Source organism: Cygnus olor, chromosome Z, assembly GCF_009769625.2.
Source record: "Cygnus olor isolate bCygOlo1 chromosome Z, bCygOlo1.pri.v2, whole genome shotgun sequence".
Taxonomy (NCBI): Eukaryota; Metazoa; Chordata; class Aves; order Anseriformes; family Anatidae; genus Cygnus; species Cygnus olor.
The window spans coordinates 50389284-50414992 of NC_049198.1; the positions used below are offsets into that span (position 1 = coordinate 50389284).

The 25709-nt window shown below is 46.9% G+C and overlaps 1 protein-coding gene across 5 annotated transcripts in view; it reads left to right on the plus strand.

Annotated features, from left to right (window-relative positions):
• The window catches only part of PSD3 (pleckstrin and Sec7 domain containing 3), a 113221-nt gene that overhangs the window by 31512 nt on the left and 56000 nt on the right, over positions 1 to 25709 (plus strand). For 4 of the 5 annotated variants that reach the window (XM_040540103.1, XM_040540100.1, XM_040540102.1 and 1 more), the window contains exons 4-9: positions 131 to 523; positions 13409 to 13612; positions 13728 to 13808; positions 16528 to 16640; positions 19259 to 19317; positions 23128 to 23217. In XM_040540103.1, coding sequence (XP_040396037.1) covers positions 131 to 523; positions 13409 to 13612; positions 13728 to 13808; positions 16528 to 16640; positions 19259 to 19317; positions 23128 to 23217 — 940 coding nt within the window. Of the gene's footprint in view, positions 1 to 130; positions 524 to 3349; positions 3584 to 13408; positions 13613 to 13727; positions 13809 to 16527; positions 16641 to 19258; positions 19318 to 23127; positions 23218 to 25709 lie in introns of those variants that run through there. The other variant, XM_040540104.1, reaches the window with a different exon arrangement.

Here is a 25709-nt window from a genome sequence, read left to right on the forward strand (position 1 = left end):
TCATCCATGGTGTGGTCTTCTGCACGAAGCACAGACCCTTCTGTCCAGAAAGGCGGAAAACAAGGAGGTCTGCTCTAAGGTCCAAACCTAGCTGCCAAACTGAAAAGAGCTGTTTGTGCTTAATTTCTAGGATCATGGAGGAGGGGGAAGCAGCCATGGGAGGATATGAAGATGTCCTTGGACAGAGGCACTCTGATGTCTCCACTGATCTGTACAGCTCGCAGTTTGAAAACATCCTAGACAATGCCTCTTTATACTATAGCGCGGAGTCACTGGAGACGCTATACTCGGAGCCCGATAGCTACTTCAGCTTCGAGATGCCACTCACTCCGATGATCCAGCAACGCATGAAGGAGGGCAGTCAGTTTTTAGAACGGACTTCAGCCTCGGGACAGACGGATGTCTTTCAGCTTCCCGCTGACGGGGAAGCAAAGAGCTGCTGTGAAGGGATCGCCAATGGTTTAAGGGATGTAAGCGAGACGCTCTTCAGAGGAGATGTCACAGAAGTTCCTCGTTTGGAAAGGTAAAAGTAGTGGATGATCTTTGTGTGTGTGTGCTTAATTATTCTGATGCCTGTGTACTTAAGCAGACTATCTCAGAGTGTAGTTATGACTCTGCACGCTGCACGTTTTCTACACCAAATGATTTTCAGTGTAACAGAGTCAGGTGTGGAAGAGAAAAGAGCCATCCAAACCTGCCGTTTATTAGAAAGTACAAATTTACATGTTTTTTTGTAGGTGTCTCTGTGATAGTTGTATCAATAAAAGGCTGGCCTGTATTGTAGCATCTGTGGGACTTGTCCCTGGAGGAGTTAGCTACCTGCTATAAATAAACACTCTTCATCTCCAGTTACACCTGAATTCGCTTACAGCAATTTTAGGAGAAATAAAATCCTGTGCACATGGACAAGTTGTCCAAATGCAGCTTATGATCTGGTTGTTATAGATGTGTCTTTCAGCATGGCTTTTTCTCTCGTGAGACCAGCAGGAATTTTGTTGATTTCTTCAGCTGGGACAAGGTTTTGCTCCCACTGCGTCCTAGCAGTTGCGCTAGTTAACTGATTTGTTTTACTAGTGCAGTAACAACTGACTGAAAGAGGAAGGAGTGTTGTGAAAATATTGAAGACCTCTGTTTAGGTAAAGGGAGAGGCAGAGAAACCTAGTAAGAGAAGAGTTATGTGAGAAATAAACACTGGGCTAAGTGGTCAGAAGATACTGTGTCTTTATATAAATTCGCTATATGAGCAAACTTCCCTCATAATGTGTCGATCAAAGGGAGATGGGGATATTGAAAGGCAGCAACACACAAAGTGGGGGAGATACTGCCAAAAGCAGTAATGTTTTTTTTATTACTCAGCAGTAATGAGGGGTGAGAGACCTCACAAATGACAAAGATGCCTCGGGTTGCCAACCTGCAGGGGCAGGCTGTTATCTCAGAGCCCTTAGACTGTTCCCTTAGACGGGACTAGTCTAGTCGAAGTTTTCCAGAGCATGAGTGGCAGGAGGTCTTTTATGTGTCTTAGTCCTTTTGTGCAAGCGTGAAAGAAGTCCTTTGAGCAGAGAGTTTTGCCAGCTTCATGGATTAAGGTACAGTTTGCCCTTAAAAGATCAGGCAGAACTTAGTAGTTTGTGTTTTTCATTAATTTCACAGGAAAAAGGGTGTTTAAATCTTGTGCAACTTTGAGCTGCTTGGTGCCAATTAATAAAAAGTGACTGCTAATCTGCTACGAGGAGTTCAGAGCCAGAAACTGAGGTCAGTCCTGATGCTTGGCAGCTCTTGCTTCTGCTAAAACCTGAGATTGCCGTAAGACTGGAGTAGTGGAAGACAAGCAGCACATACAAACCCTGATCTGATACCCCATAGTTGTAGCCTCAAGTGTCCCGCATAGTGAAAAGTACCATCAAGTAAGGTCCACATTGGCTTATTGAGGCAGAAGTTACAATGAAGACAAGGTGAGCTTAGGTAATGCTTGTGATCATGTTGGTTGCCTATTTAGTATGAATTTCATGCAGAATGAAGTTCGATTGAGTTTAAATTTGCAACCATAGTGAAATACCAAGAGAGGCCTTTAAAAATTCTTTCCAGTCCCTTCCCTTATTATAAAAAGAAGAAAGAAATGTTCAAAACAGTGGTTTTGTGACAAAGCCCTACTGTTGTAATCTGCAAGGTGCCCGTAAGAGCAAACCCTGAGAGCTTGCTCTCTTACGGCAGGTACGGATAAAGAGCGTAGCTGCAGCAGAGCTGCCAGCCACAGATGTGCCCAAATGGATAATCCTCCAGACAATAACTCAATTAACCACACCCCCACGGCGATATTCTAGTATTATATCGTATTACACCAGGGCACAGATGGCTGGCAGATCATGTATGCTGTACTGTTGGGAGCCGGAGGAGAGCCACGGCATTGTCGTGTGCTGTTGAGGAGTGCAGCGTGTGTGCTGGGGGTCGCATGGGATTTATTTATGGGGGGATTGAGGCGGACTGTCACCGTGATGCTTCTTCGTCTGAACCAGAAATACCTGCCTGAACTGCAGGTACTATTCCTAAGAGGAATAACAGTACATGTTCGTGTTGCCTGAAGCAACCCTGAACTGCTTTTCTCACCCGCGTGTCCACACGCGTGACACTTCACTCCTGCTGCAGGACAGCCTTTCCCACTGCATTGCAAAACCGTACCGGTGTCAGGGATGTTACAACCTCAGCGGAGAGCCTGCCTCTTGCTGCCTGAGCATCGTATGCTTTCCTTGAAGCTCCCGTCCTGCAGCGCAGCCCCGAGCCACCGGAGGGCTCCTCGGGCACAGGAGCAGCGGCAGCAGCCAGCCCTGCAGGGGAAGCAGAGGGATTGGCGAGGGAGGGTGCTTGCAAGGGGGACGGTGCAAAACTGCAGTCAGGCACGATGATAAGCCTGCCCCCCACCTTTTTTTTTTTTTCTTCCTGAAATCAGCTTCCAGCTGAAAGCAAACAAAAACTGAAACCGAACACCGTGCAGCTCCCTGTGTGCTGGTATTTCAGTGATGTAAAAAGCGCGTGGGAAAGTGCGTAGGGGGGAGTACACATCCCGGGACCAGCGCTAATTTATGGGGGAACAGACTGTGAAATACTGACAGCTCTTCTTGGTTCTGCACAGGAGGAGAGGGTGGATGTGAAAGCAAGAGAGTTAATGGCTTACACCTGGAAATTACATGCAGTGTGTCTATCGCAGAAGGAGAAGCAGGTGTGGTGAGGTTGTCTTGGGAGCAGGTAGTCAGCACCACAGGCCTTTTGGGTCTCTGTGGAAGGATCCTGAGCATTAATGGCACACGGACCCTAGATGGCGTGAGGTTTTAAAGCACAGCACACGCATAACCAAGTCTTCTAATGAGTAAGCGGGAGGGTAACATCCTTTTCAGCTCTTAGGAAATCACTGGCTCTGGGAGGGGTCAGCTCTGGTATGTGAAGGCCGGTCACATGCCTTCAGAACTAGAAAAAAAAAAAAGGGAAAAAAATGATTAAAGGCTCGCGGGCTGCAAGTTCCTATGGGCTTCTTCGTGTCCGGATACTTCGTCCCTGCTGTCCTATCAGCTGCCAGCCATGGTTAAATGCAGTAAGTCCCAACGCAAGTCGTGTGATGCTGACCATGCCTCCTCTGACGGGGACCTGTGGTGCTTCCTTGGGGCAGGTGGGATGCCAGCTGGCCTGCAGGTTTTTCGTGCAGGTCCTTGCAGAAGGACAGGTTGGCTTGCTTTGGAAAGCAGTCCTTTCCCAGCAGAGCTTATTTGCCTTTTGCGTCTGGCTCAGAGGAAGGGAGAAGGGGAAGCTTGAGGTAGTTGTGTGTGGTGTTTGTGTTCTTTCAGGAACAACTTCGGCTCTTGTCATTATTTTGGGTTTAACTTCCTTTGTGGTTATGTATTACTCACCTCTGGCGAAAAACAAATTTTTGCTGCTGAGGTGGGCTTAAGTTTCCCCAGATGGGGGTGGGAGAACTGGGAGGAGGGGGAGTGTGCGTGAGTTTTTGGACCTGACTGATAGCCTCTCTGTGTATTAGAGCACCATGGGGGTCCTCATAGGGCATGCTGAGCCAGAAGGTGCCAATAATGAAGCTTTGCAGTGGCAATAACAATATTGTGTTTGGTCTGCATTTAGTCCTGTTACCTCCAAACTATCCACACAGAGGCGTGCAAGTCCCTGCAGGCACCTGTATGCCAGGATACGGCACTCCTCCTATCTCAGTTTGGTGTGTCATGTTGAGAAGGAGAGGGGCTCAGGCTCAGCATCTGGGTTTTAGTCTTACTCAGAGAGGCAGGAAAGAAGAGTATTTGCAAGGTGCTACTGAGCTCGAATTTGCACGGTCCAAAGTAGGTGTAATCATTCACGCTAAATCACAGTGGGAAGAAGGTATTTCCAAAGCAGTAAGATAAAACTCACTTTCTCCTCAGGTATCTTTGCTATATACACAGTGAGCAACAGAACATCTGTGTGTCTAAAAGCATGGAGTTCTCTCTGTGATGATAATCTTTCTTTCTACTTTCTAACTTTAAACAGAGAATTTGTTTTAGTCACTTTCCTGCATTCTTTGTAGCAGACTTTGTGTTCCCTCTTCCCTTCTATGTTCTGATCGTATCAGAACAAGAAAGGAGAAAAAATATCCAACTTCTGTCATTTGTCTTCCTGAGTTGTCTTGGAAGGTGTGGTTTCTGTTGGTAGGACATAGCCCAAGATTTTTGCAAATGCAGAGAGAAAAGAAAAAAAATCTGTATTGCAACTCCTAATCCTCAAAAATGCTAACTATTTGCCACCTGCCATCATCTTCAAAGAACTGCTGTTGCTCAGCAAATTTTGCAAGTCCTCTTATGTGTTTTTTTCTTTTTTTTTTTTTTTTTCCTACCAGTGTAAACTCGAATTTAGTCACATACGTGTTCTTCTGTAGTTCAAGGGGTGGTGGTGGGGAACAAACTCCTTAAAGCAATCTGGTAGTTCTCAGAATAAATGCACGTGAATGTAGGCAGTACTTCCCAGCGATTGTCAGATAACTCTGAGTGTTTGGGCCTCTCAAATTCTTGTAGTAGTTTCCAGCTGTTTTCCTTCTTCTGCATGTAGGTCATTTCCAGTACTTTCTTTACTTGTACCCTGCGTATTCCTTTTTGGAGACAGTAAACTTTGTCGATAGATAAAAATCAGTTTTGATTCTACTCTCCTGGTTGATTCTCCTAATTTCCCTCCCATTTTATCAGTATTCTGTATGCCAGTTAGACTGTTGGCTTTCAGTTCACTTTTTGGTGTGTTTTGGTTTTTTGTGTGTGTGCGTGTGTTGTTTGTTTTTTTCCGTGTTAGCTTATATTTGATTTTCAATATAAACGTGAGACTCATTACTTGCGTATTTAATGTGTAACCTTTATTCATTAATTAACTTTATTAGTCTCTCTAGCAGCAGCCTGGTAGGATACTTTTCCTGTTTGAAGACTCCCCTTGTGACTTGGCTGATTATTTTTTTTTTTTTCACTTAGCGTGAAATCTGCCCAAGGTCTGCATGTTCCTAAGTGGCTGCTTTTTGTCCTTCGTAAACGCCTCGCTTCAGAATGAACTCAGGGACCCCGGGGAGCTGGGGCTCTCAGGAGGTGTTGCCATCCATCATCCTCTGCTTTGGAAGTATGGAGAAGCACGTGGTGAACGGTGTTCAGATGAATGCTGGACGCTTGAATGTTCACCACAGCCCATTGCTGGGTTTGGTTTCTTCCATCTCCTCATCTGGGTGTGCCTTTAAGCAGTGTAGTTGGGAGCAGTTGCAACTTCCTCTCAAGCTGGTGTCTTTTTTGGCTGCCTGGTTCTGCATGTTTTGGCGAGCTGGCCTTGCTGTGATGGATGGGTCAGTCGCGCTTCTTGCTGCTCCTGCTGCTGGCAGCATGTGACAGAAGAGGAGCTCTCTGTAGTTGTCTTTTTCTGCCAACTCTCCCCTGAAAATACCCGTTTAGAAAAATGGGATCTACTTCTCAAATCACTACAATGACAGCAACAGCAGCTGCAGTTTCAGCAATTAGGAAATAAGCTCATCGTTTTTATAAAGAAGGAGTGATGCAACAGTGTGGTGAATGGGACTGTACTCTGGAAGGGCTTAGAGTGAGAGAGGGGAGCAGAAATCACCCTTGAACCTGTCTGACGGTGGGTCGAGGCTGTTGTGTTCTCAGGTGCCACTTCAAAGGTGCAGAAACTGTATCTCACCCCATCTTTTTTCCTTCAAAATGCAAAAAAAATGTCCAGAATAAGGAAATGTATTCTGAGTAGTATTGCTGGTTGTTGTCACAGACGATTGAATGCATCAAATGTGTCTGCAGCCAGAGAGCAAGCAAGCACGTGCTGGAGTGCATTTGCCTGCATGTGGGCTACTGCATCTGCCGTTGGTAAATGCAGAAGCGTGGATATGGCATGTTAGATCCAGGTAAAGACAAAGTCCAGGCGTAATCTGCAGCGGTAAATTTCTGTAGCTCTTCCGAATCTGGTGGCAGCATTTTGGCAGATGAGGATTTGTGTCACAGCTCAGTAACTTCAAAAATGTTGAGCCATTCTGATCGGCGTCATATTCCCCGCAGGAGGGTGGCATCGGTATCCAGGCTCTGAAAGCACAGTATGAGTTTGCCTTTGCTCTGGCTAACATGGTGCTTGTGGTACAAGTTTAGTAAAAGTTTGTAAAACTGCTTCTAGCTGCTAAATAAACTGTTGTTTTAGGGAAAAAAAGGGCTGCTGACTCCTCGCCTCTTCAGGTCCCAGCCTCCTCCAGAAATAAAACAAACGAAACAAAAATCCAAGAGCCGACGGAGACAGAAAAGAAAAACGCGTGGCAGCCGATAAGTTCGCGGCACAAAGCGCTCAGTATAAAGCTGTCGGCGGCTCAGCCTCTCAGCTGGCGTGCGTTGGCATGTCTCCATTAAAGCCGAAGCCATGTAGGTCAGGAAGCCTCCATTCACCGAAACCTCTGCCAGCCCCGAGCCGGTGCCGAGGCGCAGCCTGTTGTCTCATCCATTAGCCACGTCTGGCTGCCGGTCAGGCCCCCTCCGAATTACCGCGGGTCGCCTCTCTTCCTCTGGGTTTCTGCCGGGAGAGAGGGAGGCGGCGAGGAGGCATGCAGGGCTTCGGAGGCGATGCAGCAGCGCCGGTGAAGAGCGGGGCACGTAGCATGCGGGCGCCTCGTTAGCACAGCTGGGTGAGCTGTGGGATGGTTTTTTTTTTGTTATTCCCCCCCCCCCACACACACACTTTAATTGCTGAAGTCTGTTGTTGTTTTTTTTTAATTATTATTATTAGCTGTTCTTGTTGAAGAAGGGCAGCCCGTTTCACTGCATGGTCGCAATGCAAAGCTGCTGTGGAGTGATGCTGCCCGCACCTAAGTGCTCCGTCGGCAGCTTGCAGGGGAAGGCACAGCACCCGAATTTTTACAAGTCTATTTTCCTCCCTGCCAGGGGACCGGCCGGGCCAGCTGCCCTGTTAACACACTTGCTCCTGGCACCCACCTCCAAGCAGTCAGCCCGAACACACGGGGCTCACGTGCAGCTCCGTGAAGCGGGTCTGGTGGAGGGAGGCTGCTGGAGGCAACCGGGCAGAGCAGCGGGGAGAACCTCGCTGGCTTCCCAGGCGTCCTCCTGTGCCGGGGGAACCTGCAGGAGCAGCACGGAGAGATGTCATGCCGGTGCTGAGCTTTTTCGGGTGGAGGCAGCCAGTATTTAGTGCATCGGGTCTGGTGTTCCTCGTGTGCGCTGTCAGGTGGGCTGGATCCCCTGGATGAGCGTGGGGCTGTCCTGATGTGCCTGTCAGGAGGGGGTTTAACCCAGCCTAGGTGTGAATGCAGCTGACAGAAATGCTTCTGGTGGAGGGAGCTGTTAGAGCGCACGCCGCCCTCTGTGGAGTGGGACAGGTTTTCGCTTTCCATGCAGAGGGGCATTAACGTGGTGGCAGCCTCTGTACCGTCTGCAGCCCCTGCCACAGCAATGTAAGGAGCCTGAGGTTGAAAGAGAATCAAACCTAAAGTATTTTTAGCAAAACATTTGTATTTCAGGTGGCAACGAGCCAGCAAGTCTGTGTAATAAAGGACATGCTGTCTCTCGGAAGGATTGTAATCCTGTCCCCGTGTGTGGTGGGACTTTGTGTCCTAGCGCTGCGGTCCTGTAAAGATAGAGTTTGGACTTGCTGCAGTGTAAGCCTACCAGAAATGGCATTTCCTGAGCATATTAGCTGTTAGCTCCCTATTTATGATCGGCAGGAATTTTTTCAATCAAAGAAAAAGGCAGATGATTACAGGGAGCAAGAGGTTATTTTTAAGCAGCAGCGTTCGTTTCAGTTCCTGGAAATGGCTTTGCATACGCGTTTATTGATAACCAATAACAGATCACAGGGTTTGTTTGCTTGTTTATTTGTTCTTTGCTCCTCTCCTCGTAGTGTGAGACAGCTTAGGTGCTCTTTAATGGATCCTCAGCGGGTGCTCTGGGTTGTGGAAGCCGTCCTCCCGTCATGTGAACTCATGGATGCTGTGCTGGTGAGACACCCACTGAACTCAGCTGCAGCACAGTGCAGCTGTGTCAGTCCTCAAAGAGTGATCTACTTCAAACGTGTCTTTGAAGAGAATCCGTACGTAGGACTTCAAAGCTGTTTAAACCATTCGGAGTAGAATTGCATAGCGAGTCATCTGCCAGGAAAAGGCTTTATTTATTTATATATTTATTATACCCCCCCCCCTCCCCTCCTGTGGTTGAATTTTGGAAAAGCCCTGGAACTGGAGGTAACTGGCACGGTGAATTGTTGCTTGACATAATTTTGTGCTTGCTGCTGGCCCTGAAGAACCTGGTTCAGAGTGTAGCAAAGCTGCAGCGAAGCAGCTCCCAGCCGGTCTGCGTGATCGGTCACTTGTAGCAGGAACTGACTCATCGTGTCCTTGTGCTGCCGGGATTTCTTTCCTTCTGGGGCTGGGGTACTCCTTTCAGAAACCCGCCTGTCCAGGCACTGCTTGTCAGCTCCTTTGAAACGCAACTCGGCTGGTGCCACAGATTGTTTCCGATCGGCTCTGAAGCGTGGAAGCATATTTCTGGCTGAGCCTGAGCCTTGCCCTGGCAGTTTGCAGGGCAGGGGTTCCTCGCCTCAGGGCGGGATGTTTCACAGGGCAAAGCCAGCTCCCCCTGCAATCCGGGCTGGTGTCAGTGGCATCCCACTGCTCCTGTGTTTCTGACGTCCCCGCCGCGCTGCGACATGAGAGCCGCTGGTGGGGGGCTGGTTTGGAACCAAAAGAAGGAAAAGGCTTGGACTGAAGGCATTTGAAACAGCAGGGACAGTGCTGTGTTGCAGTGTTATCAGACCTGGTTTGGTTCCCTAGCAGATGCCGTGCTCCTGCTGAAGGCAACATTTGTTCTGGCCCTGGTTTCAGTGAGCCAGAACTCTTCTCCACCCTTCCTTATTTTTAATAACTGCTGTGTTTTTCTCTGATGGACTTCACTGGCAAATGCCTGACTTAGTCTGCCTTAAAGAGTTCTTTCCTGACAGATTAGCTCAAAATGAAGAGCGTGCTGAGGTCTAATGCACCTGAAACTGCGGGTACTCATGCTAAAGTTTCCCTTTTGCAGTTTAATAGACTGGGAGGTCGAACCTCTGTGAGATACAACATGCTGTATCCTTGTCACTAGGTTAGTGGTCTTGCTCTGCTGTTGTCTGAAAGTTGCAGCCATTCACCGACCATCTCCAGCATCGTTGTGAATGGTTTGAGTTTTGCATACATCGGGGTGGTGGTGGGGAACAAAAACACCCACCAACCAAAAAATCACCTTAATCTGGAAGACTTTTAAATAGAACAAAGTGTACTAAGTGCTGAGCATGATACATTTGAGATACCTTGGCATTGGGAGTTAGGTTCCTGTAGACCTGGTCGATAATGGAATAAATAAAGAAAGCAGTATTAAATGTTTCAGGCCCTTCCTGGCTGTTAAGGTGTGTTATGGGAAAGCAGCTTTACAGATGTTACAGTCTGCATGTGTTTTATCCATGAGCGTGGAGGGGTGGTTGCTGCTGTTGGAAGGTATTGAATTTACTGTAGCAGCTGTTTATTAAATTGCTGTAGTTTCTGCTGGATGTGGTGGCCCAGAGCATGTGCACGTTCAGCGGAGAACCTGAGGAGCTCATGCATGGTGAGACTGAAGAGACCTGTGTGTTTGTTTTTTTTGTTGTGTTTTTTTTTTGTGCTTCTCTTTTCTCTGTTTTCTGATAGCAGAGATTAATATGAGAGTCTCTGGGTGAAAAACAGTAGCGTTGCAGTGCAGGCAATTACCAGTGCTATTGTTACAGTCGCTTTTGGCCTTGAATCCAGGATTAGGCAGATATAATTTATTACATTTTCAGCCTACTTTTGTCAGTGAAGGTTTCTCATTTTTATGTGGTAAAGAGTAAAGCTGCATGAGAAATCTGCGTCCAGTCATGCTCTCCATCATAAAGCCCTCTTTTGGCTCCGTGTAGCTAGCAGTGCTGCTGTGGACTGATTATTCGCAGAAATTGCAGACTGCAGAAGACAGGCGGGTCTGCAGCCTTGGTCACTCCCAGCCTTTGGTTTGAGTCCATTACAGGCACTTTGCAGAAATAAGCAGGTATTAATGCCTGTGTTTGGCGGTGGGAACAGATAGAAAATGGTACGCCCACAGAGGTTGGAGGTAAGAAGAGATGTCAGCCCTTCCCCTGTAAGACCTGCAGACCCCTGTCCAGGAGGGGACATTGAAAAGGCAGCTTGCAGTAGTCATGCTGTAATCAGAAGGTGTCTATATTTAATAAGCATTCAGCAACACGGGCACTGTCTTCTTACCACATAAAAAGTTTGAGAATTGGAGTCTTGCTTTAGTTTAGCAGCCTGGCATTGTCCCTGAACACGAGGCTTATGTTACAAACGACCTGTATTATTGATTTGACCACCTTTGTGCACTCATTAATTGAGTAACAAGTTAATTCATTGCCAGAATAACTGAAGGAAGCCTATGACCTAATAATGTGTATGGGGACTCCCCATGAGGATGAAGCCTACAATCAGGGAAGCTGGAAGTTAAGGTTTCTTACGCAGCTCTGTTGGCTAGTTTTAGCACTCTCTTCTTGCTGTGTGTTCCTTCTCCACATCCGAACGGCAGCCCTGAGAGGCAAAACAGAAGCCTAGGGCTCCTGCACTGTTTATTTCACTAAGAGGCAAATGCTGGCACTTCCTCTCTCTATAAACTCGTGGTGGTTTGTGGTAACGTTGACTCTTGCAGTGTGCTGGTTCTAGCAGAATGCAGATGTTCCTTGTCAGCGTTGGCCATCGTTCAGGGCTATAAATATCGCCTTTAATAAAGAGCAGTGGTGAAACGGGGCTGTGATTTATGAGCAAGGCTCCACAAGTTGGCATGGCTTTCGGAGCAGCATTTGCATGTGGAAGGCAGGGTAGATGTGTTAGCTCACCTGGTTATCCTTTGCTCTTGTTAAATACCAGGGCTGGGTGTTTGAAGCCAGTCATGGCTGATGTGAATGGATGAGCTGTTGCTTTGGGCGTGTGTCAGAAGAGTTGGGAATCTGCTTTATTCACAAGTTCAGAGCAGACCAAATTCAGTGATTTTTATGATTTCTAAGAGAATCTAAGACTTTGGCTAGTGCTTTTGAAAAGTGCTGAGGAGGTGTTTCCCACAACAATGGTTATGAGGAGGAGCTTCTTTTGTTTGCTTTCTAGGGTGGCTGGTGGGCAGTGTTCTTAATGCTTTATATTCAGTAATCCCACGATAGATGAGAATGAAGCCTTTTTATTATAGCATCTTAATATTTACATTTACATGCAAACTAAAATCCCCATTACTTGTAAGAACAGGCAGATGTTTTCCCCAAATACTTTTAAAAAAAATTAAAAGTTATACCCAAAGTACAGATGTTTGATACTTTCATTAGGTGTTTTCTGTAAGTTTTCTACCTGTAGGATCACAGCACACCTCCTCTTAAATGTGAGAAGAAGGTAGGGCGCAGGTGATGATACGTGTTAAAGAAGGTGTGCAGGATAACAGAGATCTTTGGTTTTAGCTCACATTACATGAGAGTCTCAGCTTGAAAAGGTTGATAAACATCTAACAGACATCCCAGTAAATCGGTAGATAATTGTTGGAGTGATCAGTTTTTCTGATCGTGGCTTGTCAAGCCTGAAGATTATGGTGGCATATGAAGCTCTGGTATGCTGAAGTGTTGTGTTTAAAGTCATCTTTAACTCATTCCACTCATATCTGCCCTGCATATGACCTCTGCTGATCACTCATTATCCCTGTGTAAACTAAGACTTAGTGGAAAGAATTTCTGCATAGTACTTTTTTTTTAATAGAAATGCTGTCACACGCAGAACTGAGATTGTGTAAGGGTTTTCATGCAAGTGTCAGACAAGCTTTTTTCCAAACTTCTTTTTTTTTTTTTTTTAAAAAAGATTTATCCATGTGGAGGGAGGTGTACGCGGGGGTGCACTTTCTTATGCGGAAGGCTTTTGCTTCTTTGAAGGGAGAAGGAAAGCAAATACGGAGTTTAGCCAGAACTTTCCTGCTGTAGTAGAAGTGGGAGGAATCTATAAATGCATGATTTATATAAAGTGCCCTGGGACTGCGATGCTGAACATCCTGACTTCGAGCAGCCGGTGAGGGAAATCATAGCTGGCACGAGGGAGCAGGAGGAAGGCAAGTGGTTCTTCAGGCTAGCGCAGTGGTTTGTGCCTCTCTCCGGTTCTCCCAAATCAGGTTCCTTGCCCCGAGTCCTGCTTTTCCTGGTGGTGCCACCCAGTGGGATGCCCGCTGCGTGTGGGCAGCATGGATGCTACTGAATTCTGCGGAGGTTATTTTAGATTTGGGGAGTAGCATTGTTTCCAGGACAACTGGGGAAGAATGAGGAAGGGACTTCTGCTGAGCCAGCGCGGAGCTACGGATTGCCCTGGCTTGCTGGCTGCATTTCCCTGCGTAAAGTGACTTACGGCTTGCATCTACAGGGGACCCTTTCAAGCTATTGTCAAACACATTGGGTACATGCTGCTGGCAAATGTTTGGGTTAAAAAATACTAGAACAAAAATTAAATGAGAAGTTGTTATTGTCAGGTGCGGTTGTAGGTTGACTGTAGCAAACAGCTGTCTGTGCAGTGAGCAAAGGTTTTGGACACAGCTTATTCAAAAGGTGAGTGCAGAGCACAGTGTGTTTCTGGGCTGGAAAACCCATATTTGGGTCTCTGTTTAATTCTGTTATTCTCTGATGACTGTTAAATAAATGTTCCTGTTATACACAGCTCCTTCAATCAAGTGGAATTTGCTATATCACGTAATACTGCATCTGTACCATTAATTGCCCTCTATCCTAAGAGGAATTAAATCCTTCTCGAAGCTGTGTTGTTGTCATTCTTATTTCTTCTTTCCACGTTCCTTACATCTCGTAGCAATGCTGGACTGCAGAATGTGCTAGACTCCAGTGCTGCCATGGGGAGCAATGAACTAAAGGAGAAAGATGCCACTGGAGCCCTTGGCTATGATCTCAGCAATGGCAGCAGCAGCAATTTGGACGCAGCCAGGCGCCTGGCTAAACGCCTCTACCATCTGGACAGATTCAAGCGCTCCGACGTGGCAAAGCATTTGGGCAAAAAGTACGTGCTGATGTGGGGACTTGTGCTGTGTTGTTCATACTACTGGTTCAGGAGAGTTCAATCTGGAATGACTAACTTTTCTTTCTTTTTCTTTTTTTTTTTTCTTTCTTTAAAGCAACGAATTCAGCAAGCTTGTGGCCGAAGAATACCTTAAGTTTTTTGATTTCACAGGCATGACGCTGGACTACTCGCTCAGGTACATGCCTCTTTGGAAACCCGATGCTCTTGTTTTAGTAGCAGGGCTGTTTGCTGTGTTGGCCTGATTGAAGTAGTGGGAGCTTAAGATCGTGAAGAGAGGGAAGTGGCGTGTTCTGGGATGGAGCATTTCTCTTCTGTTTGGCTTGGCGTGCTGCTGTACTTAGCTCTGTTGGAGTGGTGGCATTTCCTGGAGGGAGAGATCTTCGGGTGGACTTGCTTAGATGTGATCCTTGACACAGGGGAGAGGGGAGAAGAACGACAAGTCAGTAAATGGGGAGCTTGTAGTCTGCCAGGTGCAGCTGAAGAACGAAGGTGTTGCTCACGGTTGAGCCGCACAGTACTCACCATCTTTTTGGCTGTTGCCTTTTGAAGCTTTCTCTGCCTGGCTGCACTGTGCAAGGCAGGGGCCAGGATTTCACGTGGCTTGGCAGCTCCCCTCGCTGCGTCCCTCTGAGGCACCTAAAAATGTGCAGAACAGCAAAAACTTCCACATGGAAAACGCCTTTGAGAGTTTGGTAGCTGCCAGCGTGGGTGTTTGAAAACCCATCCCTTCAATTTTTGTTCCTTTTTACAATGGAGTTAGGTCTTAATGATGTTTGTTTTCAGTATTTTTTTAGGAGGCAAAATACTAAATTTGTGTAGCAGTGGCCTGTTGGCACAGTTGCTGGACCATTAAATGCTGACAGAAAGGGAGGGGGATTTAATGTGAGTTTAAATCGTCTGGCTCAGGTTACTGTAAAGGGTTATTATTTTTCCCGATGATATGAAACCAGGAAGGCTGTGGGCTCTTGTCAGTCCCTTTGCAAATGCATTTCCAGGGGGTCAGCTGCAGAAAACCGTGGCAGAGCCCTGCCCCTGTCCACAAGGAAGGACAATGAGCCCTGCACACCAAAGACAACAGGGAGACACCTGCTGAAGGGTTAAAGCAGTGCTGGGATGCTGGACGCTCCAGTGCCAGAGCACCAGCCCAGCGCAGGGTGGGGGATGCTGTCTCCTTGTTCCGGGTGTTAGGAGCCCTGAAGCACGATTCTAAATATACCCATCTTTTAAATTGTGAAATCCAACACCTAATTACTTCGCCTCACATTTCTAGGAGGCCTCTTCTCCCTGTAGATCTCCTGTTAATATTAATAGTCGTGACCTTCTCTAAAATATGCTCTGGTTGGTATGGGGCTTAGACACACAAGGGACTTGCAGAGACTTCGTGAGCACCCGCTTGCCAGCCGAACTGCAGAGGCTGCTGGCAGCACAGGCTGAGGACAAGGCATCGTCTTGAACCTCAGTGGGGACGGGGTGCATTGCTCCCCATCTGCAGCGCTGAGAGGTATCTGCACCACTGCTGCTGGCTTGCTGGCGAGCTGTAGTTGTTAAACTACGGTGATGCCTCGGCATACCACAACCTGTGGCAGCAGCCCAGACCTGCGTTACCCCCAGACGGCGTGAGGCTGTTGTGCAGGGTGTATTGCAGTCCGTGGAGAGTCAGGGCACGAGGACAGGCATTCATTGCCCCGCTCTGCTCCCAGGCCCTGGCTCTGTGCGTGGGCATGCTTCACTCGTGCATCTCTCTTGTTTATTTACCAAATACTGTTTGTCTGGCTCCCTCTCCAGGGGCACTTGCAGGTGGGTCAGTGTGCTGACGACAAGGAGAGGCTGCAGGTCTGTGGTGACCAGCAGGAGCAGGGGCTGCTGCTGGAGGGAGCCTGAGCTGGAAGAGGAGGGAGGGCTGGCTGTCAGAATTTCCCACTAGGGCATGAAATAGGATGGGAAGAGAAACCCTGCAAAGACTCGGTTTAATCTACTTGTGAGTTTGGTTATTTGCAATACGGTACATGTGAAATGAAGTTATTACCAGGCAGATCACACTCCGTATGGGTGTGAGATCCCTGCAAGTACAGTCTGTCTCTGACCTTACATCAAAGAAAAAGATTTAATAGTTATTCTTCCAGGCTAGATAGACTTGAATGTTCCAGCAGCATATTCCACGCCTCTCAGATCTGGTGTTTGTTTCAGTCTCATGGGATATTTAAAATTTGTCTATTAGGCACTCATTTTCTATGCCTTCTTGCTTTGGGACCCAGAAGGTCTGTGTTTTCAAGCTTTTCTTAGAAGCATCTTGACAAATGAGTGTAGGCTGATACCGTTGAGGTCATCTCTTGGCTCCAGGATGTGGGGATTTCAGGAAGTAGAGAAGCTCTTCGTGAGAGTTGGCTGCAAGGCTAGTTTTTCTAGCAGGAAGGATAGTGGGGTGGTTAAGAGGCAGTTGAAGGCATGTCCCTGCTCTTTGCACGGGCTCACTTGCTGCGTCCAGCAAGTATGCTTGCATGTGCACAGTTGGAAGAGAACACCTTGAATGTATGCTGTGCATAGACAACACCTGTTCCAGCTCCTTACCTGAGGAAATGAAAAATACTGAAAATTAAGAATAGCTATTTCAAACAGAAAAACTGCTTATTAGCTCATATATTCTGTGGTTGAAACCAGTGGTAATTTAACTCCGTCTGGTTAGTTTACTGTAATATTTGGGTTAACTGCCCATGGGATAATGGTTCATTTTCCTAGACAGGCTTCTTAGAACCAAATGTCTGGTGTGTGCTTATGTATTTCCTGTTAAGATTTGTGCTGTGCTGTACAGCTGTATATGCTCCCTCCACACACACCGTGTGAGAGGAAAAAGGGATTTATGATTTTAATTTCTCCTTTTTCTGCACTTCTTTTAGGAGTTTCTTTAAAGCCTTTTCACTTATTGGAGAAACTCAGGAACGAGAGAGAGTTTTAGTCCACTTTTCCAGCAGATATTATCAGTGTAACCCAAACACCATTTCTTCTCAAGGTAACTTTGCTTCTGATAATAAGGTCTTTGGTCTCCCTATTCCTTCATCCTCACCTTGTATGTATGGTGGCACGTAAGGTGGCGTGCTGTAATTGCTGTGCCACACTTCAGAGATTGCCTGTCACAAGCATGGAAACCCTTTGCATTGTCGACACATTTGTGTTAAGACAGTGAAAAATTGTGTTTATCCCCACACAGGCAAGGTCTTTAGGCCTCCTTAGTGTAAATCCTTAGTTTTAGCATCTCCAGATTTAAATGTCCTCAGTTGTGGTTTTTGGTCTCGCTGATTTCCAGTGTGTGTGGGTACCTGTACTCTAGCTGCATGTGTAGGGATGGGAACGGTCACTATCTCATGTGGAAAAGACACTGTTCACTTCTCATACTCAATTCAGTGCTTGCCTCTCCGCACGCACTGGCAACACACATGCCAGTTCTTGCCAGTTGTGGGGGTGAATTTTGGGTGCTGTATCCAGACCCTGGCATGGTTTCATCTTGACTGACTAACATCAGTCAGAGAGTACTGCCTCCTTGCCAATGTTTTCCATCATTTTGGAAACTGATGGGGGAAACAAACAAGCGCACAGATCAAATCCAAGAAAGTTGGCATTCAAGAGGACGAACTGTCCGCTGGCATAGCTGCTGCATCCAGTCATCCGTGCCAGCAGAGGAATGTGACCCTGTGATTCTAGTGCCGGCTGATCACACGCTGGGAAAGCTGAGAAAGGGAGGAGGAGAAGAAAGAAAATACGCACGGGCTAAGACGTGCCTTTGGTCTGTAGTGTAAGTAAGGAGGAGCTGCTGCATTTGGAGGAACCTCCACACTTCTTGCCCCTTGCTTTGTAATTAACCTGTTAGAGTGAGGTGGCGTTTGCCTTCTCTGTGTCTGTTCAGCTTTACTGGCTGACCTGTCAGGGAAGGGAATAGGTAGCAATAAGATGTTGTCTGCTCCCACACCATCTCTGTCCCCTTCCTGATGTCTTTCTTGTTTTAAGACACCACAGGCAGTCAAGTAGAATAGGTGTGTGTCATTTTTAGATTAAAACAATGATTTCCATGTTGATCTGGCTGCCTTACTTGAACTCCAGGTTGCATTAGGGACATTTCCACTTAAGAGCATGAGTAAGCATTTGAATTAAAGTGAGTCCTGTAGACTTTGCTTAGGATTTTGCATAATTTTGATGCTGGATTCCCACTGTCAGTAGTCAAGTGGTACGCTGCAGAAATGTGGTGTTTGTTCCTTTTGGTGGAAATCTAGGGTTGCATTTGCTTTTGTCTTTCCAATTTCCCTTTTTAGTTCTCCGATTGTATTTGGGATTTGGGATTGAGAGGGCAGGTTGCTCTAGAGAAATGTATAGACCTGAACTAGAGCACCGCTGTCCCAGATTCAAGCTGCTTCAGACTTGACGCTGTTACTGATTATAATAGTGCTTCTTTTATTCCATGCTCTGCTAGAGTTCTGCCACATTGCTTGGGTGCCAGGCCACGTACAAACATTGTAAGAAAACATGGTATTTACCTTGGAGCATGTCTTTTTGTAATGACTTCATTTTTCACAGATTTAAGCCTGTTATAGTCATGCTGACTTTTAAGATACATGTATCCCCATCCCCCATTTCTCCTCTTTTACAGCACATGGGGATCAGTGCATGGTTGTAATCCTGTACCTGGCTACAAAGGTTTTTACTTGCATCTCACTGCAGCGTGTCCATGTCTTATAAATGATTCTGTATCTTTATGACACCTCTGTGAGAGAAGGGAAGACATTATCAGGTGTTTACAAACAGGAGAATGGAGAAAATATTTTTCTTAGTGCACTTTTTAAGGTTGAAAGCTGGATGAAGGCATTTAGAAACTGAATTTTCCAAGGTGATAAATAGCACCATGGGCATCATCACCTGTGTTTGGATTGTGCTCAGCTGCTACACTTAGGGTTTTAAAAGGGGTGCCTGGAAAATAAACAGTATTAAAGTGATAGCCATTTTTGCAAATACTGGTCTGCACTGACCTTCCCAGGTCTACCACAGTGACTTTAGGGATGGAGTAAGCAATGCAGCCCTTTTCTTCTGGCTCCACGTTGAGGACCTCTGCTACAGGACTGTTTAGGCATCGATGGATTGTTCACTAGCCAACATGAAGCATAGGCTGTCTAAAGAGCTGAGGAGAATTCTTCAAAATTTAGTCTAATTGAGCCCTGAATGAGGAGGGGGCTAGAGTGGGACAAAACCAGCATACTATCGTGTTGTATGTGCACTGTATGCGAGAATGTGTGTATTTTATTCTTCCCTTTCTGTCCTAAAACGAATAAAAAAAAGTGGGAGCTGATTCAAGCTGTACTGGTATTAGCAGGCAAAGGGTGGCAGCATGGTTTCCTGTCTAGTTTGCATCATCCGTGTGTGCTGCAAGATAGTTTTGACAGTCATTAAAAGATGAAAGAAAGGCTGTTCTGTCTTGGCAGCTGTGGAATGACCTCACTGTTCATTTACTTAATTATGTGTATTTCTTGATATACAGATTCTCATTAAGAGAACAGACTCGGTTAGGCTACAAGGCTTCATTTCAGCTGCTCTTAAAGGTACAGACTTGGGTTTGCATGTGACTTGTTTTATGTCTTTCTGCAGATGGAGTTCACTGTCTCACATGTGCCATGATGCTGCTGAACACTGACCTGCATGGACACGTGAGTTTTTACAGCTTCGTGTAGATTGTTCTTGCCAACACTGTGCTTGGAGGGGGTGGTCTTCTGATGACAGAGTGCCCCTGCTGATGGCCTGATCCTGGAGCACCATGAGCATTTCCTTTGCAGGCAGGAGACCGTGAGGAGATCACACTCCGGGAATTGCTGTTGTCCTGGGCAGGGCTGTCCAGTGTGCCCAGGAGCAGGCATGTTTAGGCCTGGCATTGCGCGTGGTTTTGCCATTATGTGTGAAGATGCTCCTTGTCCTCAGGCCCCTTTCTTTCTGGTGGGCTTCTCATCCTTTCCCTAGTGATAGCAGGTGACCCTGGCCATGGAACTGTAGTTGGGATTGGCTTCTGCTTTCCATTACATAGAAACATTCAGGAAGGCAGAGGAAAGAAGAGAGGTGAGGAGAAACTGGGAAAGTCACAAGGGGAAGGTGGTACTTGCAGGTATCCCCACCGCAGGGAGAAGATCTGGTGGGACCAGAGTTCTGCTCAGCCAGGTAATGATGGGTGTGCCCAGAGGACAGAGAGCAGAGGAGGGGCGTGGGTGTCCTGAGCAGGAGCCCGGCATTCCCCTAGTACACGCCTCTCTCCTGTGGCTGCCTGGGGGAAATAATTTTCCAGTTCGAGTCCTCTTAGTCACATTGGTGCAGCAGGGTGCCAGCAGCCCTAGGACATGTATTTGAGCACCTGTGGTGCAATAGGCTGCCATGCACGGTATTCCTGAGGCTTTCTGCGTCCATGCACAGCAAGGACGGTGGGCCAGGCAGCAAGGGATGGAGGCTTAACCCCTGGGGGCGGGCACAGCCCCAAGAGCCCCAGCTGCAGCACCATGGCTCTGTCTCCAGGGGTTGCTCAACCCCTGCGGGTGCACAGCTCTGCAGTGGTTGCAGGTAATGAAGCCAAGGCTTCTGCCTGCTTCCCCAGGGGTTTTGACGCCCACCTCACATTAATTGAAGATCTTTGTCTGAAAATTGTAGGAGCAGGAGGGGGAAGGGAGTTGTAAAGACTTTTTTTTTTTTCTCTGTGGGCTGGGCCTTCCCCGATTGAGGAGTGTGTCAGTTGTACAGGAGGGTGAGCGGAGGTAGAGGAGTGTGCCCTGGTGTGCTCTCAGCCTGCTCCTCTTCCCTTGAGCACACGTGAGGCTGTGTATGGCGGGCAGGCGCTTGTGCAGGTATCCTGTTCTCTGCAGAGCCGTGAGCACACCTGCTCTCCAGCCTGCCTAACCTCGCTGTCTGGGGAGGGAGACCAAGTGATTTTAGGTACTGGAGTAAGGGATATGGCTCTGGCCCTTCGTTACTGCTGTTGATTTGCAGCTGAAGTTAGAATGACTGGTGCACTGTGTAACTTTGGAGGATTATCCTGCTGGCAGCCATTACTCATGTGTTGCTACCTGTGTGGAGCTGTAATGTTTGCCAGGCTCCTGCACGTGTGTCACTTCTCTCTGGGATTTCCTGTAATTTTGGTTTTCTTCTTACTGCTTTGCCTTTTTCCACATAGGTGGTAAGTTGGGCATTTCTGACTTGGAATGCAGCCCCTTGCACAAATGTACTAATTGCCTGTTTCCTAACAAAGATACAATGCTCCAACCCATCCCTTAGCATGATTCTGCTAGAGCAGGAAACAAATGAGTCATAGGGCTTGTCTACACTGAGCTCTGTTGCTGACAAGCTAATGATAAGTGCGGATGCTTTTATTTCACGGTAAGCTCACGTGCATGTAGGGCTGTAGGGCAACTGCTGTGCCTTCAGTCCATGCTTTCCCTTAAGTCTTGTAGACAAACTCTTACTTATCCCTTTATTTGCCCCTGCCCTGCCGCATTTCATTTTCTTTGTAACTAAATCATTTTTGCTAGCTGTGTCTTGAAGATGCATGCTTGCTTCTCTGCAGTCAGGTTATTTCTTGGACTGTGATGCCATGCTAGAGTGGTAACTCTGTTCAAGGTATCTCTAGACTGCAAGGCACATCTTCTGCAACCTGTGTGGTGATGTTAGCTTTGGTCCTGGAGCAAAACAGCCATTCCTCTGCAATGCTAATTATCTCAGTAAGTGAAATGAGCCAAGCTGCTGTTGGGTTTGGTCAACACGTGGAAACTGCAAACTGCTGTGTGGAGGAAACAAACAGAAGCAGGCTGAAGTCTATCACGGGGAAGAAGGAAAGCATTTGCAAGTCTATGAGAACAGCTCCAGAATGCCCTCAAACTGCACTTGCAACTGCTGTTCCACAAGCTTAGCAACCAGAGGAGCCAGGGCTGCAGCCTGACTGTGTTGTTAGGAGCCTTCCTGATGTAGGAAGTGGTGTACCGTCTGCCTCTCCATCTCCTTTCTTGTGGGGGAGTGTTCCTGTCTGTCTGCTTTTTGCTGGCCTGTGTGGCCAATGGCTGTGGGATCTTCCTTTGTGGCTAGAAGAGGCTGATGGTTAGGGTTTGGTGGTTTTCTGTCTTTCCCTGATCTTTTGTTACAGAAGGGGAGTAGGAGAAGTGCAGCCCAAGCCATCATGTAGCTGTAACATTGAATAACCTATATTATTGACTCCCTTTCTTGGGACTTCCCTTCTGTCTGTATGCAAAGCTCTTCCACTGTAGGTTGCGAATACTTCATGTTTTACTGGCAAGGCAGGGAGGAGGGCTTAAAGCTAAAAGGCTGCATCCCCAGGAGGATAGTAAGCAGTCCATTTTGCATGCAGAAACAAGGCTGGTACCTTGTAACGCCCTCATTAGTCAGAGGGAGCAAGTGCTGTGCGGCTTGTGGGGACACCGTGCTGCAGGTGGAGGTTCGCAGTGTGGTAAGCCTGCGCACCGTGGCTAGCTCTGACCCAACAGAGGAGTTTACAGCCCAGTGTCATCCTGCAGCCACAGCATACCCTGACCATGGGATAGTCTTACCAGACCTTTTCCTGTCTGGCATCCCTAAAGACAACTGTGGCCATCAGAAAGCCCTGTTTTCCCTTTGCTTTTGTCACGTTTTATGGCTACTTCCAGGCTGCTTCCCTTTCCTCAGTTCTCTCTGGGCTCCTTTTTTCACCAGTTCAGTGTCACCATTGCTGCCCACCTGCCACAAGGCTTCCTGCATGTGAGGCTCGGGGTTTCTAACACCCAGGGCACCAGGGTGACCTAACACAGACACCTTCTCTGAGCCTTCACTGGGATCTGAGAACAATTTAAAGGCAGCATCAAACCTCAAAATATGGAATGGTTTGGGTCCTACATGAATATAGCTATCCCACTTCTGACTGTGGCTCTGTTGGGCAACTTTGAGACTGAATTACACAGGAAGAGAGGAAAGAGAATCCTCTGGAAATGTGGAGGCAGAATCAGAATCTGTGAATCAGAAGATGGTGGCTCCTGAGCGTCCTGCTCTTGCAAGGCAGTTGCTACTGGAGGGAAGGATTGGAAGGAATAAGAAAAAGGTCTGGAAAGGGTCTCCATTGGTTGTTTCCCTGTGCCCCACAGGAGGATCAAGTAAAGATTTTTCTCTCAGAGGCTGGTAGAGCCTTTGGAGACATGGGGGTGGAAGGCACCATGCACATACCAGTGAGCTTCAGCACCACCCTCTTCGTTATCCTCCATTATTCAGCTTTTTTTTTTTTTTCAGATGAGTATGTGGGGTCCAAGTACACTTTGCCTTTTCCAACTGCGTTCACGCAGGGATGCTTGCCTGTGAGTGATCTTGGGAATGTCTTCTTAGTATTGCTTGCCTTGGGCTTGAATGAAAGCAGGGAGATGGAATTCATCTGTAACATCGCTTATTTATGTAATTTTCAAAAGCAGCATGAATGTGATGCTTTGTTTCTCTGTCATCCTTTCCAGAACATTGGGAAAAAGATGACCTGCCAAGAGTTCATTGCTAACCTCCAGGGGATGAACGATGGTAAAGACTTCCCAAAAGGGCTGTTGAAGGTAAGAAAATGAACTGCAGAACATGTATTTCAGTTTCAGTGAGAGATGGTTCAAGCCTTGCTTGCATTTTCTGAACCTTAATTGTAAAGCAGGACAGGCTGTGGGCACACTTCTCCTCCCAGAGCATATACAATACGTGCAGTGTTCATTCTGTTTGCCCTCTGCCTTCGCTTGAATGTGGCTGAGACCATATGCATCATGAACTGGCAGGACTAAACTTCAGTGGAACCATCTCCAGAGCCATACGTTCTGTAAGGTCGGGTGGTCAGGCAGTCCCAGGTTTCTGTCTCCTGATTAAATCAGAGAGAAGGCGGCCTGTTGGTTCTGACTATTGAATACGTGAGGACTAATCCTGAACTGCATATCTGGAGGGCGTGTGTTTTTTCATCAAAGGTGCTTTGGGGTTTTCACATTAGAGCAGATGTAATTTCAGATTACAATGTGCTGTCTGGTACAGACTGCTTTGCTTCAGGTTTTGTTCATTAAGTTTATGGCAGGAGTTAAATCTGAAGAACTGTGAAAGAGGCTGAGCAGGACAAATCTTGCTTCATTGTCAATAATAATGAGACTGTTTCATTTCTCTTTTGTGTGATTGTTGGCATGAAACAGCAGTCTGTTTGAATGAGGAGAGGAGCGCATATACTAGAGTTCATAATTTTTTTGGTAATGGAAATAGAAATGAGAGCTTGCTGCATCTGAGATCTGACCCAAAGCCTAATGAAGTAAATCAAAAGAGTTCCTCCTGTTCTGTGTTGTTTTGTTTTGTTTTTTCAGGACTATTGTGAAATGCAGATGCACCTGCACAATTACAAGTGGCAGACTTTGTTTTCTGCTATTGGCAGTTTCTTCAGTTTCTCCAGCTTTTTCAGGAGCTTTTTGTTGGTCCCTCCTACCTCAGTTTATTAGTTAGGAATGTAAACTCAAACCCCTTGATTTTAGATTTAATGTATTTATTTTTAAAATGTGGGTGCAGAGTGCTTGTCTATCAGCAGCATCACTTAATTTTTTTTTTTTCCAAGGAAGTTCGTTTCTCAGTCTGCCGTAGAGAGAGGTGTTGAGATTAATTTGCAGGCTAATTGCAGCCCTTATTGAATAAATAGGTCTCCAGGCTGTGTTTAAATAACCTTCTGAGCGTACTGAGGAAAGATTTCCACTGGTGCTCACCTGCTGTTTATTTTCATGCCGACAGAAGTACACAGTCGGGGCTGAATCTTGGTGTTTATTGCTGACCTTCAGTCTAATGCTAAGACTGTCTGGCTCTTCGCCAGCCCACTGAAAGCAAGGGACTGGGGCTCTGGATGTTCTGGAAGCAGTGGGATGGAAGAAACCTGGTGCCAGTGTTCTGCTTCGTTTGAGGCGTTCTGCCCTTTTCCGCATGCTACCCTAATGCTCTGGGGACAGAGGTGGCAACCAACACTGGTCTTTCATATGGCTTGTCTGAAGATTTGCAGACGTTCTGCTACTCACTGTTTTAATTTATCAGTGGAGGGAAGTCGAGTGAGTGGCAGTAAATGTGCGTTTCAATAGCTACATTACTGTGTCCGCAGCAGCCAGCCTGACACTAGATATGTGATTACAAAGATTTAGCAGAAATTAAATTTGCATTACCGTCAATAAATTAAATTCACGGAGCCCTGCTTCAGTGCAGTGCTGAAGTGCGTTTGGCTCGCTGGTGCATTAGCAGGAGAGCTAATGTGAGGCTGCAGGCTGACTCCCCACAGCCCTTCCGAAGTTGTTTGGGAGAGGAAGGACCATTTCCACAGGGTGGCAGTGTGTCCCTGTGGGAGCGAGATGCTCAGCACCCACTGGCGAGTGGCGCAGACGTGGTTGGGAAGGAGTTGTGCTTTTCTACCTCTTCGGTCTTTCTGTGTTCCCCTTGTAGCACTGAGGTGGGCATTGCATCACTGAATGAAACTGTGCATAGCCAAGCCCCAGTGCAAACCTGAGCAGTGTTGGAGCTGAAAGAAAAGGGAGGAAATCTTAAACAAGCGCTTCACGCAGGACTTGGGAAGCTCTCTGTAACACTTGCCATGGGCTCAGTACAGAATCAGAGGTGCAAATCATGCTTGAGATGTACAAAACAGTAAACACACAGGCAGAAATCAAATGTCTTCAGTCACTCCTATTACCCTTAGTTCCACTGAGTGCGGAGTGCAGCCCCGAGTGTTTGTTTTGTTTGGGTAGGAAAATAGACTTTCAGTGGGCAGACATGAACGTGTGAGGAGAGACAGTTGCCTATTCTGTCTAATCAGCCTCTGAAAACTTTGGATGTGAGATCTGATTGCTCCCCCCCCCCTCCCACTCCCATGAAGGAACCAGACCTTTGTTGTATTATTATTTTTTTTTCCCAACAATAAAGGCACTTTGGTAAACACCATAAGGCCGTGTAGTTCAGGCCTTGATTCTGTGTGTCATTGATAGTGCTTAGGGAACAGGGATTTTATTCTGGCTAGAAGGGAAATGAGAAATGCTAATGCAACATCACTTGCTCT